Source organism: Macaca mulatta, chromosome 13 (assembly GCF_049350105.2).
Source record: "Macaca mulatta isolate MMU2019108-1 chromosome 13, T2T-MMU8v2.0, whole genome shotgun sequence".
In the NCBI taxonomy this organism is placed as follows: domain Eukaryota; kingdom Metazoa; phylum Chordata; class Mammalia; order Primates; family Cercopithecidae; genus Macaca; species Macaca mulatta.
The window spans coordinates 38,118,812-38,137,389 of record NC_133418.1 but is presented as its reverse complement, the minus strand read 5'-3'; the positions used below and the strand labels follow the sequence as shown (position 1 = coordinate 38,137,389).

The following is an 18,578-nucleotide window of genomic DNA, read 5'->3' as shown; positions in this document are numbered from 1 at the left end:
AGGAATGAGCCACTGTGCCTGGCCAGGACTTCTATTTATATAATAATGTGGTTTACAAATTTTTTTTCACACTTCATGGTGATACAAAAAACACTCCTGCAAACATTAATTTTTTATTAGAGAAAGGACACAGGGCTCAACATTATTTTTGAAAGGATTAACTAAAAGTGTAGTCAAAATATTTTTCATTCTTCAGTTTAAGCTCCATAGTTTACTCCTAGGAAGTCACTGAAGTATGGAAAAAAGAAGACGGAAGGAGGAATTACTCTTTCATCCCATCATTCTATCCCAGCCTCCATTTAATCTGTCAGAACTAATCTGTTTCCTAGCCTGTAATTCCAGCCCAGTGTGCGGAGTCTCTTCCAGGAATGATCCTAAGGAAGGGTCTTCTCAACATGCAACACTCTCTCTTGCATCCCTTTCACCAAATGCAGTAGATACTGAGAGTGAGAACTGATGTGTAAGTTGAGGGTGTTTCATGGGAGGAGCAGACAGACAGGTCCAAGAAATTTTAAATGAAGCCAGGAGTCACCTGATCATAAATCCTGGTTTCCTTGGGACGGGTCTAGTTTATTTATTTATTTATTTAATTTTATGTATGTATTTATTTATTGAGACAAGGTCTTACTCTTGTCACCTAGGCTAGAGTGCAGTGGCATGATCATGGCTCACTGCAGTCTCTACCTCCTGGGCTCAAGCAATGATCCTCCTGCCTCTGCCTCCTAGGTAGCTGGGACTACAGGCATATGCCACCATGCCTGGCTAATTTTTAATTTTTTGTAGAGACAGGGTCTCACTATGTTACCCAGGCTGGTCTCTAACTCCTGAGCTCAAGCAGTCCTCCCACCTCGGCCTCCCAAAGTGCTGGGATTACAGGTGTGAGCCACCACGTCTGGCCAAACAGGCCTAGTTTAGACCTGTTGCTTCAGAGTAATTATTATAAGCATCCTTTACATTCTCAGATGTGTCCTGGTGTGAACAATATATAGTCACCCCAGCCATGGGTGACTTTGCAGGGTGTCTTTTTTTCAGGCAGTTGCTCTAATTATTCCCCTTGGGCAATCAACAAGGTTGATAAGGGCTCAGCCAGGTGCAAGGCACGGTGCTAGGCTCTTGGGAGCACTATCAAAGAGGTGGGATACCTGTAATTCCAGCACTTTGGGAGGCCAAGGCGGGTGGGTAACCTGAGGTCAGGAGTTTGAGACTAGCCTGGCCAACATGGTGAAACCCAGTTTCTACTAAAAATGCAAAAATTAGACAGTCATGGTGGCAGTTGCCTGTAATCCCAGCTACTTGGGAGGCTGAGGCAGGGAGAATTGCTTGAACCCGGGAGGCGGAGGTTGCAGTGAGTTGAGATTGCACCACTGCACTCCAGCCTAGGTGACAGAGTGAGACTACATCTCAAAAAAAGAAAAAAACAAAAAGTGGGAGAATTTGTAGTCCCATCATAGTATTTCTCAATTGGCAGTAAGTTTTGGAGAAATAAACACCAGCCTCCCCTCACCCCCGCCCCCGCCAGTTCCCACACACGCCACTGCTTTCCTCAAGGTTAAGGCTTCTAAGGAGGTGAATCTGCATTCCAGGAATGTTACAGAAGTTAACTGCTTTAACCCTAAATCACCTGTGCCCCCTACGGTTCTGCATGGGGCCTCAGGCAGTGACTTGTACAGAGCTGGTTGTTTAAAAATCATCTGGGGAACTTGTTAAAAATAGAGATTCATGGGCCCACTGCCTGAGATTCTGATTCAGCACATCTGAGAATCTATTTAAAAAAAAACAAAAAGCAAAGCTCTCCAGGTGGCTTGGGCATGCAAGCCAGATTTGGACCCACTGGTGAGTCATCATCCTTTGACTAAGGCCTGAAGTGATCCACTGTTGCTATGGAAACCACTGATGTACACCTCAGCTAGATTGGATTTTTGGATTTTACTTCTTCTTTTATTTTTTTTTTAAGTACACATCTGGTTCAAAAATAGAAGGCATTATTTTTAGAAGAGAATATGTGTTTTCTCTCTCCAGATATTTATATTTAGAGAGAAAAAGCAAAGCCCCACAAGGCAGAAAATTTTCTCATCTGAAACCAAATTCAACAGAAAGCAGATGTCCCTCACTACATTAGTCCAGCTGGAAAGAACTAATGAGCAGTTATTTCCTGAGGCAACTTTCAGACTGTCTGGCACTTCTTTTAGGTTTTAGCTGCTATAAGGTGCCTGGCTGGAGAAGACTTGGGCTTACGGGCTTCCTGGGTGGTCAGGGGACAGGCAGTGACTGGCCAGGATGACAGGAAGACTCCGGAGGCTCCATCTTGAGGCAGACCCAGAAAAGGATGGCCCGCGGAAGTTATTGTCAGAATGAAATCTACACGTACGCAGCTGTGCCGCCAGGTGACCCACACTGAACCACCCTGACAGATATAGCACGTTCATACTCCATGAACGAACGGAGGAAAGAGCAGCAGCAGCCAATTTTCCTTAGGCTTCAGAGGCAGAACAGATGGGGTGGAGAGAGGCTGAGACAGGGTTTCTGTAGCTTTATGTTGCCAGGTGGGCCTGATGAATTCAGAATTTAGCAATTCTGAGTTCTCTTTTGTTTCAACTTAAAGATTAAAGCATAAAATGGTTGCATCTCAAATAGAAGGTTCTTGGAATTTATTGCTGTTCATAAATCCTGATTGATCTTGGGAAATCAAAGCAGAATTTCCCTTCCAAAAATACTCATTGGGATCCCTCATTTTGCCAGCAGCTATTATAGTCAAGGGGGCAGGGACCCCTGGACCCTCTAGACCCCCAACCCCGAGATCTGCCATATGGAGTGGCGAGATGCCTTGCTTACAATTCTGTTATAGACGGAGCTGGTCTTGTCTGAAAGGGGAGTCATTCATTTTTGGTTCCTCTTCCCTCTTGCCCAGGCTTTGTCTGCAGAATTCCTTGGCTTTCTGAAAGGTACTTTTCAAGCAACCACCCAGCCAGTGTGCTGAGTCTCTTCCAGAAATGATCCTAATGTGCTTCTCTTTGGTTCAGGGCAAGGAAAACCCAGCTCAGTCTTTTGAAACTGGCTCTCAGCACCCTCCATCCTGCCATCTGCACAAAGCTCATAAAGCACCAAGATCTGTACTAATCATCTTCTTGCAAACCTTTTACAGCCCCTTCGCCTCCTTTCCCAAAACCCTCACATCACCACAAGGGACTAACTTCCTTATGCTAATACAACTCACCTCCCAACCACTGTGTCTTTCCAAACATCAGCATAACTGCCTTGCCTCCACCACCAGCTGAATGTAGGTCCCTACTCCACATATGGTTTTTGGGGAAGGGCTTGTCACTGGGGAACACTAGGATGATCTGCTGATTTCACACGAGAGGAAATATCTGACCAATTTAACTCTTAGGGTCTATGTAAATAATGAGAAATTGACGACAACAACAGGAGGGTGATGTGAGAAGATACTAGCAAGAAACACAGTTTTGAAAAGGGGTGGAGAGAATAGAGGAAGAAGCAATGCTCACACCGCAACGTCCCACAGACTGGTGTTTATTTTAAACCTCCTCTGCCTCAGTTGTTATGGCTTGGAATGTTACTGACCTCCATGTCTGGACCACTCAATTTATTCTGGGACCTGGGTTCCTTCCCCTGGATCTGCTGGGCCACATGAGTGTGAGTGAGTCTACCCACTTGTTCAGGTAGTCTCTCCACCTGTCCACGGCATTGAGGAGACTCTCCCAGTGCACCCTAGGAAACTGCAGAGGAGCACTCTCTCCCTCTCTCCCCTGCCCTCTTCTGTTTCTCCCAGGCCTAAATGCCAAGTAAGTTAGAAATTCTATTATTTTATTGTTTCCAGTGGGGTTGGATAAGTTAGAAATTCTTAACCTGGGACCCACAGATGAGCTTCAGGGGCTCTGGGAACCTCTTGATATTGCAAGTGTGTGGGCATGTGTGTGTGGAGGGGGGGTGAGAATTTTCTGGGGCAAGATTCAGCATTTTTTTTCCATCAGATTTTCAAAAGGACCCCCAAAAGATGAAAACCACTGATTGGTCCTTAGCCCTATTCTGTGTGGTTGCACAGGTGATGAGCAGGGCAAACTAGAGGGACTGAGACTCGTGTAGTTGTGGTACTTCCAGCACAGTACCTTGGAAGCAGCCATCACAGCCGCTGTGGCGGCCACGTTCAAGCCCCGCTTCCCGAAGTGCACAAGGGCATCGTAACTTCGGTCTTTTGCTTGGACCAGACAATCATCGATTTCCTGTCAAAGGAAAAACAGAGGCACACTGAGTTGGAAGGTTCAAATACCTCTCTGTTCTCTTTCCTTTCCTCTGAGCATTGGGCTTGGCAGCTTGCCCAATCCTTGTTCTTGCTGGGCCTGAAAAGCTGTAGGCACTTTGAGGGTGTGCGCGCAGAGGGGAGAGCAGAGATACAGGAGAGTAGAAAAGAGAACTCTGAAAACACTGCAACTTATGGATCCAGCAATGCCCTGAGATTGTTTCTAAAGCCCTCTAACCTTCCAGGGGGCTCTAGGAAGTTCTGGATGTGGACGGCCCTGCCTGCCATTCTACACACAGCCACTCACCAGACACTGAAATCACCCAGGGTGGAGAGAATGCCCAGAACTGAGCTTGTAGCCTCAGACCTGCCGCCAACTGACTGTCAGACCTTGGCAAGCACTTAGCCTCTCTCCACACAGTTTTAGTCTTCTGAAAAACAAGGAAAATGACAATACCCAATTCGCGGAGCATGGTGAGGATTAAATGAGGTAATTCCAGTAAAACATCTAACACAGTGGTTGGTTTCAATAAATGATAACCAAGTCATCTTCCTTGTCTTGACAGGGTTGAGCCCGTGCAGTTCTAAAATTCTGTTATTCTATAGTTATTTAATTCTACAATCAAATATCACCCCATTTGTATATCGATGGGAGGGATTACAAAGCTGAAAGAAATGACTATTACTGGATAAGGGAGATAGTTTTACCCGTATTCAAATAAAATCAGAAATTAGAAGTCATCCAGTGTCATGCAACAAGGTAAAGGTGAGATGGAAAACAGGATTGAGGTCTTCTTCAGGGATCAAAGCCAAGTACAATATTGGTTTAGTTCAAGTTTGTATTAACTTTGGTTTATTCTTTTTGTTTGTTTGGGGGTGTTTTGTTGTTGTCACTGTTTTAAGAAAATGGCTGTTTGTTGGCCAGGCGTGGTGGCTCACACCTGTAACCCCAGCAGTTTGGAAGGCCAAGGTGGGCGTATCACCTGTGGTCAGGAGTTTGAGACCAGCCTGGCCAACACGGTGAAACCCCATCTCTACTAAAAATACAAAATGAGCTGGGCATGGTGGTGGGCGCCTATAGTCCCAGCTACCTGGGAGGCTTAGGCAGAAGAATTGCTGGAACCCAGGAGGTGGAGGTTGCAGTGGGCCAAGATTATGCCACTGCACTCCAGCCTGGGCAACAGAGCGAGACTCTGTCTCAAAAAAAAAAAAAAAAAAAAATTCAGAGTTCAGTAAGACAATGACATTTGGCCTCAGTCAAGTTCTGTGCATTAGTGTATTTCCATTGCTTTGAGGTGTACAAGTAGGTCAGCAACCTCCTGCTGGATTCCCTGTGGAAGGCTTCCCCAGGAAGTCACAGCAGCAGGCCCTCTAACTGTGACCCCCCTGGAGACGGAGTCTTGCTGTGTCACCCAGGCTGGAGTGCAATGGCCAGATCTCGGCTCACTGCAAGCTCCGCCTCCCGGGTTCACGCCATTCTCCTGCCTCAGCCTCCCGAGTAGCTGGGACTACAGGCACCCGCCACCTCGCCCGGCTAGTTTTTTTTTGTATTTTTTAGTAGAGACGGGGTTTCACCGTGTTAGCCAGGATGGTCTCGATCTCCTGACCTCGTGATCCGCCCGTCTCGGCCTCCCAAAGTGCTGGGATTATAGGCTTGAGCCACCGCGCCCGGCCAATTCTTGGCAACTCTTAAGAGTCAGTCACCTTCACTTGAATGCAAGTTACACTGGCAGCTTCAGGGGAAGCCCAGCATTTGGGGAAAGGGAAGTAGGACGAGTAGAGATTTGATAACCAGGTCAAGACAGGGATCCATTCCTCAAAATCCACCCTTCTGAGACAGGAAGTGCTGCTGTCCTAGTTCTTAAAGAGATTTTCAGAAACTTCTACAGTAGCCTGCTCATCCAACTGACATATTTCCCAAAGCCTTCTGCTTTCTAGTCCAAAGAATTCAACTTTCAGAAACAACAGACATTAATCTAATCAAGCCACCTATGATGCTCCTATTTTAAGAAGCCCCACTACACAGTCAGTTTAGTAAGTAATATAGTTAACCAATGACACAATGTTGGAATCATTTGACTCAGTCATCCTGCTCTTGGGAATTAATTCTAAGACAATCAAAGGAATCAACTAAACACCAGGAATAGTAGTGCTCACTGCAGAACTATCTATATCAGGAAAAAGTAGAGACAATCTAAATATCTAGCAGTAAGGGAACATCACCATGGGTATTATGAAGACCAAGTAGAAATGGATTTGTGTGCAAACACATTTAAGATCTCAGGATACAGGCCGGGCGTGGTGGCTCAAGCCTGTAATCCCAGCACTTTGGGAGGCCGAGACGGGCGGATCACGGGGTCAGAAGATTGAGACCATCCTGGCTAACACGGTGAAACCCCGTCTCTACTAAAAAATACAAAAAACTAGCCGGGCGAGGTGGCGGGTGCCTGTAGTCCCAGCTACTCGGGAGGCTGAGGCAGGAGAATGGCGTAAACCCAGGAGGCGGAGCTTGCAGTGAGCTGAGATCGCGCCACTGCACTCCAGCCTGGGCAACAGAGCGAGACTCCGTCTCAAAAAAAAAAAAAAAAGATCTCAGGATACAAATATTTTATGTATTTTAAGTTTTAAAACTCATTTTAAAAATTCTACATAAAATTTTAATCTTTCTTTCTGTTTTTTTTAGAGATGAGGACTCTCTAGGTTGCCCAGGCTGGCTTTGAACTTCTGGGATCAAGTGATTCTCCCACCTTATACCCCTGAGTAGCTGGGATTACAGGCATGCACCACTGCACCTGGCTTCCAGGTAAGATTCAAAATAGACTATGTAAAAATCATATCTATAAAAGGTCAGGGGCTAAGCATGACAAAAGGAAGGAAATTCAGTTTGCGTGGTTAAATTGTGAGTGAATTTTTTTCTTTCTTTTGTTTCAATTTATGGAAATGTTTTCCAGTAAATAATGACAAATAACATCTTTTAGAGAACTTCACCACTATTTCTAAACACATCCCAGAAATACACTTAAAAAAAAAAAGATTAGGAGGAATGACTTGCTGGAGGCAAATGAGAGCCAAATGAGAAGTCTCCTGCAATAAGATCATCCCTTTTTATTTATCACTTATTTTCTCGCTTGCTAGAAAGAATGAAAGGCATGGCAGCACATATTACCTTTTCTTTTGAAGATAGAGTGGGATGTACAAACTTCCTGTAAAGGAGGCTGGAGCCTTTTGTGTAGGGAGACAGCAGCCAGGCTACAAATGCTATTTTTAGTTCATAATAGAATGGAAACCTGGAGAGACAGAGGAAAACACAAGTTCTGTTAGGTTCTCAGCAACACTGCCCTTTTGAAGGAGACCTGGTGGGCGGCAAGGACGCCTCTCCTGCTTACATACCGCTGCAAGTTTCCCAGATTCCTGTCCTCCACCCATGACGGCAAGGGTACACACTTGCACACACACACAGTACAACCCCAACGCCTCTCTTTGAAAACCAGTTCGTGTTTTCTTTTGTTACCAAAGCAAACCAGGAACACAGGTTCTCTCCAGCAATCACCCCCATGACCCTGCCTGGCACAGGCTGGAGCTTCCTGCTGGGCTGTGCTCATTTAGATTGGAGCTGGGGCTCCGGCCACAGCCTACAGGCTCAGGGGATCTCTTCCGTGCTGTACACCCAGTCACTCACTCTTCACTCACATCCAAGAAGGCAAAAACACCAGAAGGAATTACAGCAGGGAGGAGCTGACAAAAAAATCTCTAGACTGAGAATGAATTCTTGGCCCAAATAGAGGCAGGGACAAGAGCCTAGCTCTTGATAGGAAGGAGAATGCTACTCACCCTACTCAAGTCAATGGCAGGCAAACAGATTTTGATCTTCTCAGTGCCATGAAATAGAAGAGTCCACAGTGCAGATAACACATAATTTTGGAGTTTGCAGTCCTGCATACCCTCAAGCTTGTTCATTGATTTGTCCCCCCACAGGCACCCAGGCCCTGTACGTGCAAGCTTGTACTGAGCACCAGGTACAAGGAGGTACAGAGAGGCAACCGTGAGCAAAGACCTGATTCCTGCCCTCTTGGATCTTCCCGTCCAGTGGGAAACACAGACAAGATTCTGGCATCCTTGGAACTAAGGGTCCAGTCAGGGAAACATGCCCAGACCGTATTATTTTATAATTAAAAAAAAAAAAAACCTAAATGAAATGATTTATAAAATAATCACAAATAATATAGAACAGAAACCTGAGACAAGTGCCATAGTGCTAGCCCACATGGTGCCTTTGAATGTATTAGAAGAAAACTGGCCTCTTCGACTGGAAGTAGTTCTGTGGCCACATGAACCACAGAGCTTGGTCTGGATTTCAGCCCCGTTCACCTTGGTCAGATATCGTGCACTGTGAACAACCTGAGCAACCATATTTGGCAGTCCAGAGGTGTAGTAACTATGTGTTTATGGTTTATTTTTTATTTTCTGAATCCCGATGTACTTTGGGGCCTTGCTGACTCTGGAGGAACCGCCCCTCCCAAGGTGAGCCAATTGCTAGAGATAGTAAAGAACTCACCTGCAACATATCTTTCATATGCAAACCAACCAATCCATGGGCCCAGGCTCCAGCCACGGCCTCTAATGGACTCTCACATTCCAGGCCACCATCCACCTGCCCCAATCACCCCAGGGCCAGGGCTAGACAACCAGAGACAGCCCATATACCCTAGAGCCCACTGAGATTATTCAAACCAGCCAAGCCCAACCCTGCCCACCCTGCTTTGCCCTTTTCTTCCTTCAGCATGGAACTGATAACGGCCCTCACCCCGGTTCCTTCCTCTTCTCCTGACGGACCCTGAGTGGTCCCCAATGTGGCTCTGCATGGTGTGCTGTGTCTCCTGTTTCTAGCAATCTGTGAGTAAAGAAACTTCTCCCTTCGCGATAATTATTTCCATGTCTGTGTCTTACCCACACTTGCTTAAAACAAATCCCGGGTATCCTTAAAACCTGATGCTATGAGATGAGACTGTCACCTGTCCTAGTCTTAAAGATCAGAAAGTCATTTCCAGGCATCCTCCCCAGATAAGCGATCAGAAAATCAAAAAGAGCAAGTCATTCGAGGACCCTTAACTCTCACACAGACACCCCATCCCCCAGTTAGCAGCCCTACCCACGCCTCCTTTCTTCACCAAGGTCTCCTGGCCCCCTGCCTTCTGCCTCTGGTGGGTGCTTCCTGAATATTCCCTCAGCAATTAGTGGGCACTTTCGTGGCAAGATTGTTTAATGTTTCACAGCCAGAAAAGAGAGAGACTGAAGAACAGAGGTGTGATTCTCCCACATTTGAACACTCTGGTGATTAATAATGGAGGAACTTTTGTTTTGAAAACAAGTATTCACCAGCACCAAAGGGAAAGGAAATGAATCCAACAAGCTCAGACACCAACACAAGACACACACATAATCTGTCGCACTGCAGCTCTTTTATTTATTACATATAATATGTCTTTTTAAAAAATAGGTCATGCATGCATATAGTTTAAAAAAAATTCTAAAAGTCCAAAAGCATATACAACAAAGAGTCTCCTTCCCCCACCTGACCCCTAGTCCCTTTTCTAAAAGCAAAAACATTATCAGTTACTTGCATATCCTTCCAGAGATAGACTAGGGCCAGGCATACATCATGTAGGTATATATGACTCCCTGAGTTGCCCTCAACAGACAGAAGCATTCTATACACCCATTACTACATCTTGCTTCTTCCAGCACATACACACAATCAACAGTATGCCTTGGGGACTATTTCATACCCGTACAGGGAGAGCTACCTCACTCATCTTTTTTTTTTTTTTTTTTTTTTGAGACAGAGTTTCACTCTGATGCCTAGTTCAAGTGCAACGGCACGGTCTCAGCTCACTGCAACCTCCACCTTCTGGGTTCAACCAGTTCTCCTGTCTTGGCCTCCCAAGTAGCTGGGATTACAAGTGTGCATCACAATGCCCAGCTAATTTTTGTATTTTTAGTAGAGACGGGCTTTCACCATGTTGGTCAGGCTGATCTTGAACTCCTGACCTCAGGTGATCCGCCCGCCTGGGATTACAAGCATGAGCCACTGTGCCTGGCCTATCTCACTCATCTTAATGGCTGTATATGAGTGTATGAGCACTGGCTCAGGCCCCCATGAATGGATATTTACTATGGTTATGATCTTTAGCTACTACAGCCGAGCTACAAGGGAACCTCTTTGTGAACAGTGCTGAGGGGAGTAACTGGCAGTGCTTCAGTGCTAGGGTTCCTGAGGCTCTCTGGCTCCTCCCTTTCCAGAGTCTTAGTTTTTCAGCTTTTCCTTTTATTCTGTGAGTTACTTCAGCATCTACCAACAGTGTCATTGTTTTATTTTCTTTTCCTTGAGTTTGTCAGAGGGGTCTCTGTTGCTTGCTAGAATGGATCCAGGGGTCCCAATAACCCATGGCCCATGGGCCAAATCCAGCCTGTCATCTGTTTTTATAAATAAAGTTTTATTGGAACACTGTTATGCACAATGATTTATTAATTGTCTATGGTTCATTTCATGCTCATACCAGAGTTGAGCAGTTGCAATAAAGATCATATGGCCTGAAAGCTCAAAACATTTACTATCTGGCCCTTTACAAAAAAAAGTATGCTGGGCCGGGCGCGGTGGCTCACGCCTGTAATCCCAGCACTTTGGGAGGCCGAGGCGGGCGGATCACAAGGTCAGGAAATCGAGACCACGGTGAAACCCCGTCTCTACTAAAAATACAAAAAATGAGCCGGGCGCAGTGGCGGGCGCCTGTAGTCCCAGCTACTCGGGAGGCTGGGGCAGGAGAATGGCGGGAACCCAGGAGGCGGAGCTTGCAGTGAGCCAGGATCGCGCCACTGCACTCCAGCTTGGGCGACAGAGCGAGACTCCGTCTCAAAAAAAAAAAAAAAAAAAAAAAAAAAGTATGCTGACTCCGGATTTAAAGCCAGGCCCTCCCCACATAAAGCCTGAAAATCTCTGTCACTGAAGTGTGGGGGCATGGGTTGGAGGGGAACAGTCCTGCTGCCTCTGGAATCACCACATACAAAACCAGGTCCTTGACAGGCATCACAAGATAATCTAGGCTGATCCACTCAGACCTTGTGCTTCCTAGAGGCCTTGGGGTCCCTTGGCTCTACCAACACAATCACCACCAAGTCTTCTTCCAGCCTACCTTGAGAGGCAGACAAAGGCCCTACTCATTTTGTAATGAGAACTCCTTGAAGAACCCTGACCTCTGGGATGTATTTGAAAAGGCCAGATGCACCCACCACATTTCCTCCATCTTTTCCAAGGCATATACACAGCACTGGGGAGCACAGGGCAGCTGTCATCTCCCGACTCTCCCCATATAACACCCAGATACTCTAGAGGGGCAGATGTATTCTAAGAGGGTTAGACATGGGATGAAACTGTCCAAAACACATGCAATAAATGTGTAGAGAGCATTTCTGGAAGAAAAGAAAACACAAGTAACTTTTAACGGTGTTACTGGCCAGGCATGGTGGCTCACGCCTATAATCCCAGCACTTTGGGAGGCTGAGGTGGGCAGATCACGAGGTCAGGAGATAGAGACCATCCTGGCTAACATGGTGAAAATACAAAAAATTAGCGAGGCATGGTGGCACATGCCTGTAGTCCCAGCTACTCGGGAGGCTGAGGCAGGAGAATCGCTTGAACCTGGGAGGCAGAGGTTGCAGTGAGCCAAGATTGCGCCACTGCACTCCGTCTCCAACAACAACAACAACAAAAAAACAAAAAACAAACAAACCAATGGTACTTCTAGGGAGGGAGACTGTGGGTCTGGGGGAGGAGAGGGGGAGGAGAGACACTTACTCTTCAGTGTGTTGTTTCTATTTCATTTTTCCTTATGTATGTATTATTTTATTTTATTTTTATTTTTTTGAGATAGAGTTTCGCTCTGTCGCCAGGCTGGAGTGCAGTAGTGCAATCTTGGCTCACTGCAACCTCTGCCTCCCGGGTTCAAGCGATTCTCCTGCCTTAGCCTCCTGAATAGCTGGGACAACAGGTGCTGCACCACCACACCTGGCTAATTTTTGTATTTTTTAGTAGAAACGGGGTTTCACCATGTTTGCCAGGCTGGTCTCGAACTTCTGGCCTCAAGTGATCTACTTGCCTTGGCCTCCCAAAGTGCTGAGATTACAGGTGTGAGCCACCATGCCCAGACTGTATTATTTTATAATTTAAGAAAAAAAAAACTAAATGAAATCACCTCTACAACCTGTGAAACAAACCACCATCTTATCTATTCTGGGACCATAAATAATTGCTGTTTTCATCAAGATGGAAAGTTTTACAAAGTTAACCATGAAAAGGGACCTGCGCTAGGGGAGAAGTGGGAAGAAGGGAATGGGGGTGAGTGAAGAGTGAGGAAGAGAGGGTCCATACAAGGGGCTCCAATTCTGGAAGAGAACAGAAGTTAAAGGTGCTTCTAGGAAGACAGAAGACATATTTTAGGACAGAAGCTCTCCCCTTAACCTTTTTTAATAGTAAAGAATGCTCAGAGCTGCGGAGATGGTGCCCATGTCCTTGGAAGTGAAGCAAAATTCCTACATTCCCTGATGGGCCCATCCTGTGCCTGTTCTCAGCGTGAGAGGAAGGAGGGAGACAGAGGACCCTCCCAGAAGAAGACTAGGATCTATGATACCTGGAGGTTGGGAGAAAAAGAGAAAGCAGGGTGAGGGCATGATCAGGCTGTGGGATAAAGCAGGCAGAAAAGTTCCCAAGGAGCCTCTTTCCTGCAGAAGCAGAGCTCAGGCCACCAGGAGAAGAGCAAAGGACCCTCATTTCCCACCCACAAACTGCCTGGACACCCCCAGCTAAGAGACCAAATGAGGGAACAGAAGAGGCCTCCACATGGGTCAGGAAGAGAGGGGGATGCTACCCATACCTGCTCCAAATATACCAGGTATCAAAAGTCCTCCTGTGGTCAGCAGAATTTTGGCCAAGTTCTTCTTCCTTGGTATAACTCCCATGAATACGTTACTTTACATGGCAAATGGGACTTTGCAGATGTAATGAAGGTTACTGATCAGATGACTTTAAAATAGGGAGATTATATGGGACTATTGGGGTAGGTCTAATCTAATCACACGAGCCCTTAAAACAAAAGCAAAGATCCTCCCTAACTGGTGGCAGAAGCAGACAGAGATTCAAAGCATGGGCAGGACTCAACATGCCATCGCTGGCTTGAAGATGAAGGTGGTGGCATGTGTCAAGAAGATGGGGACCTCAGTCCCACAATCATAAGGAACTGAATTCTGCCAACAATCTGAATGGGCCTGGAAGGGGAATCTTCTCCAGAGCCTTCAGATAAGAGACCAGGCTGGCCCACACCTTGATTCTGGTCTTGTGAGATTATAAGCAGAGGATGATTCCACCTGTACTTCTGACTTATAGGAGCTGTGGAATCAAACATTTGTACTGTTTTAAGCTGTTAAATTTGTGGTAATTTGTTAAGGCAGCAATAGAAAACTAGTATGACTCCCAAAATCAAAATGAAATCAATTCCAGAAATAGTTTTTGAGCACTTACTAGATACGAAACTCTGAAATTCCAGGGCCACAGATAAGGGCATATTCCAGCTATCCAGGAGGAACACAGCCATCATCAGATAGGATTTCCACCCAGCAAAAAGCAGTGAGGCTGAAATGCTGATATCCCCAGGAATGAGCTTGTGAGACTAACACGGGAGGACAGAAGAGGACCCTAGCACCAGACAGAGGCCTTGTTAAGGAGGAAAGGCTGGATGGCAGGACCTGCTATTTAATTGACTACACAGTCTTGACTGGGCTGGCCTCTACTCTCATCTTTGTGAATCAGACAGGAGTCTTCCTGATGTAGCTCTGTACAAAATGGCCTGACTTCCAGTGTCAACCTTAAGGCCTCAGGGAGACAAGGGATGGCTCAGCAGAGAGCTGTGTCTCCACTTAAGGAGACTCAGCTCCATCCAGAGTCTGCTGCATTATCTGTGTGTGGTGCAGGGCACGAAGGCACAAGCACACTGATTTAGGAAATCCAGACTCCTTCACTACAGTTTGAGGCCACAATGGCTGGGACATCTATTTCTCTCAGTGGAGGTGAAAGCTATGTTATGGGGAAAAGTACATACTAAGATAATTAAGGCCATTGACTCAAAACAGGATTCAGAGAGTGCTATTCAGGTCTGTTCCTTGGCCTAGGACATCCCAGAGGGTAATTTCATACTGATCCTTTTTGGGTAAGAACCTGTTTTCTCCAAAGTGGAAATATCTTTATTACTTTCTCTGATGACACTTGACCATGGTTAAAACATTCGTACAACACAGCAAATACAAACCCAACCCCACGATCCCAAGTCGTAGAAATAACCCTCGTTAACTATATTTTCCACACTACTTTTAATACACATTCACATTCACATGTATACACACACAACTCTTTAAATACAAACAGAAATCGATATATTATTTACAGCTTCTTTTGCCTAAGAAGGCACAATACAGCAATACAAAGATATAGCTTGTTTTTAATTGCTTCATTGCTGGAAATAGCTGCATTACTTATAAGAGAAAAAAATGGGTATCAACTTAAATGGCCATCAAAAGAGGATGACTTAAATAAATTATGCTCCATCTATGCCATGAAATATTATGTCGCCATTAAAATAACAGGTAGATGTATTTATGCTCATATAAAAGTATTTCCAAAATAAATTTAATAAGCAAAGTGAGAACTCTTACGTATACTATAATATTGCTTTTTTAAAAAAAGAAGTGTGTGTAAAATGTGTGTATATACACACACACACACACATATTAGTTTTGTTTTGTTTTTTTTTCTGAGACAGAGTCTTGCTTTGTCACCCAGGCTGGAGTGCAATGATGTAATCCTGGCTCACTGCAACCTCTACCTTCTGGGTTCAAGTGATTCCCCCACCTCAGCCTCCCAAGTAGCTGAGACTACAGGCGTGCGCCACCACGCCTGGCTAATTATTTTTTTTGTATTTTTTTTAGTAGAGATGGGGTTTCACCATGTTAGCCCGGCTGGTCTCAAAATCCTGACCTCAGGTGATCCACCTGCCTTGGCCTCCCAAAGTGCTAGGATTACAGGCATGAGCCACAATGCCCAGGCCATATATTAGTTTTTTAAGAGGATGCACAACTCTGAGTAGTGATTACGTTGACAATGAATTGAGTGAGAAGGAAACTCAGTTTTTCCTGTAAATTTTTGTGTATTGTTTCTTTCGCTCCTTTTCTTTTTTTAACATACGAATGCATCTTTACCAACTCCATTAATTGAGGACGTGTATCTGTCCTGTCCATGACTATATTCCCAGGGCTTAGAACAATAACTGCTCTTTATAAGGTCATTCAATAAATATTTACTTGAAGAACAACTTTGTAGACTAATCTATTGAAAATGCTCCAGTTAACATCCCTGCACTTGTGTCTCTGGCCTGAGGTGAGGTTTGAGGCTGGGTTCAGCCCTTTCCCACCTCCCCCTGACTGACACTAAGCAAAATCATCCTTAGAAACGTCCCAACTCCTGGAGTACTTACCAACAAAGGAAGATGTCTGTGAATGTCTCTGCTGTGGTGAAAAGTGCAAATATAATCCAGTACATCATCCATTTGACCTGTTGAAACAGAAAGCAACACAGCTGGTAGAAAAGGTCTAGAAAAACGCTGCCCAATACCAGGAAGAACAGGCCCTGGTGGCAGATACGGAGGCACATCCAGGTGACGCAGCCTGCATTTGTAGCCTTCTCCTTATCCTTCCTCAGCTTATGTCCAGTTCTGCTCCAGATCTTGAAACTGGAAGCAAATGGGCTGTTCCACAGCTGACTCAGGCTGAAGGTCAAATGGCCCACAAGTGAGCCAGGGAGACCTGCAGACCAAGAGTGACCCAGGATTCAGTCAGGTCATTTTTCAGAACTAACATCAGGGGAGAAAATGCTCTAGGCCTCCACACAAACACACCCTGGAATGAAGTGTAACTGGGCCAGACTCTCTGGGATGGTGTAGTAGTAATCTAAGAATCCTGATCTTCCTTTTTATCTCTCCCATGTGACCATCCTTTTTAATTTCTACTGCCTTTCTCCCCTAACTAAGGCCTCTTCCCCCTCTCTCTTAAACTACTCCTACTTCCCTTGTTTCATGACTTCCCCTCAGCAACCCATTCTAATACCAGGCCACCCCTGTACTATTCTCCCGAAAGTATAAACTCATCAGACTATCACCCCATTTAAAATATCCCAGCCTGGAGAATCAAGTCCAGATTCCTTAGTCTACTCCTCCTGGCTTCTGGCAAAAGTAGGGTAGCTTATATTGAACTAAGGCTCCTACTAATAATGATAATAAACACCAAACAAAATATTTCAAAACAACTGTTTGAAGGCACTGGAGAGCAATATAAAAAGCAGACAGAGATTGCAAGGGATTCAAGCTTTGGAGTACGGGAAGCACACTGGGTTAGTACAGGTCAGTGTGGCTGAGGACACTGCACATCATGGGGCAGACAGAACTCGAGCACAAATCCACAGTCTTATTTGTCCAAAGAAATGGAGAGTGGAGTTTGAGACTGCCAGAGATACTGGAATTGGACAGAGAAAAATCTCAGAAATAGGGAAGCCATAAAGGAGCAGCCCCAAAAATCTACATATAAATTCCCTTCAAAAACCTGGCAGGTCCCTGAAATGCACAGAAGCAGGTAAGACTCCAAACAAAGAAGTCTGTATAATAATATAGACATAAATACATATAGATATAAATGTAGATATAAACAGCTGGAAAGTTGAAAAGCTCAGAGTTGAGCAGAGATTCAGCTTCTGACCACTGTTGGGGAAACAAAGTTTGGAATTCAAGTCATGCAAAGTTAGAGGGGTTTGGTAAACATTAGGAATTTCCAGTGAAACACCTGGAGGACCACATCTTAGCAGTAAAAATTACAGTAAAAAAAAAAAAAATGACTAAGAGCAGAATTGAAATACACCTGTCCAAACAAAACTTGTCTAGCTGCCACAGGGTCAAGGTGATCTGCCTGAATTTAACTGCCTGCTAGAACAACACTCAACATTCTTCACAAGAAGGCAAAAATAAATCTACAACTCAAGTGTCTATCAATGGATGACTGAATAAAGAAATTGGGGTATATATATATATGCACAATGGAATACTACTCAACCATTAAAAAAAATCATGTCTTTTGCAGCAATATCGATGGAACTGGAGTCCATTATCATAAGTAGAATAACTCAGAAACAGAAAGTCAAATACTGCATGTTCTCACTTATAAATAGGAGCTAAATAATGTGTACACATGGACATAGAGAGTGGCTTAATAGACTTTGGAGACTTGAAAAGGTGGGTAAGTAGGAGGGGATGAGGGATGAGAAACTACCTAATGGGTACAATTTATGCTACTTGGGCGATGGTTACACTAAAAGCCCAGACTTCATCACTATGCAATATATCCACGTAACAAACCTGCACTTGTACCCCCTAAAGCTATAAACATAAAAAAATAAGAAAAATGTATAAAATATCTGGGGTTTCCATAATGAATCACACACAAGTTTCTGTATACAATAAAATACTATATATGTGAGGGAATAGGAAAATATAATCCATGGTTAGGAGAAAAATTGGTTAAGAGAAACAGATCCACAGATGACTTCAATATTAAAATTAGCAGACGAGGGCTTTAAAAGGTATCAATATGTTTTGAGATAACTAGATATCCACATGTAAAAGAATAAAGTTGAACAACTTCACACCATATACAAAAATTAACTTCAAATGGATCAGAGACCTAAATGTAAGAGTTAAAATTACAAAACATTTACAAGAAAACATATAATTAAATTTTTCTGACCTTGGATCAGGCAATGCTTTCTTAGATATACCACCAAAAGCACACACACACACACACACACAAAAAAAAACAAACTAAAAGGCTAGGCACAGTGGCTCACACCTGTAATCCCAGCACTTTGGGAGGCTGAGGCAGGTGAATCACAAGGTCAGGAGATCAAGACCATCCTGGCTAACACTGTGAAAACCCGTCTCCACTAAAAATACAAAAAATTAGCCGGGCATGGTGGCGGGTGCCTGTAGTCCCAGTTACTTGGGAGGCTGAGGCAGGAGAATGGCATGAACCCGGGGGGGAGGAGGTTGCAGTGAGCTGAGATTGGGCCACTGCACTCCAGCCTGGGTGACAGAGCGAGACTCTGTCTCGGGAAAACAAAACAAAACAAAACAAAACAAAACAAAACAATCTATTGGGAGGCCAAGGTGAGAGAATT

The 18,578-nt window shown here is 44.7% G+C and overlaps 1 protein-coding gene across 7 annotated transcripts in view; it reads right to left on the bottom strand.

The window, feature by feature from the left end:
- Window positions 1-18,578, bottom strand: part of REEP1 (receptor accessory protein 1) — a 123,417-nt gene that overhangs the window by 33,041 nt on the left and 71,798 nt on the right. For all 7 annotated transcript variants that reach the window (XM_077959092.1, XM_077959093.1, XM_077959095.1 and 4 more), the window contains exons 3-5: window positions 15,835-15,911; window positions 7,425-7,545; window positions 4,128-4,241 (exon numbers count right to left, since the gene is read on the bottom strand). In XM_077959092.1, coding sequence (XP_077815218.1) covers window positions 4,128-4,241; window positions 7,425-7,545; window positions 15,835-15,911 — 312 coding nt within the window. The remainder of the gene's footprint in view (window positions 1-4,127; window positions 4,242-7,424; window positions 7,546-15,834; window positions 15,912-18,578) is intronic.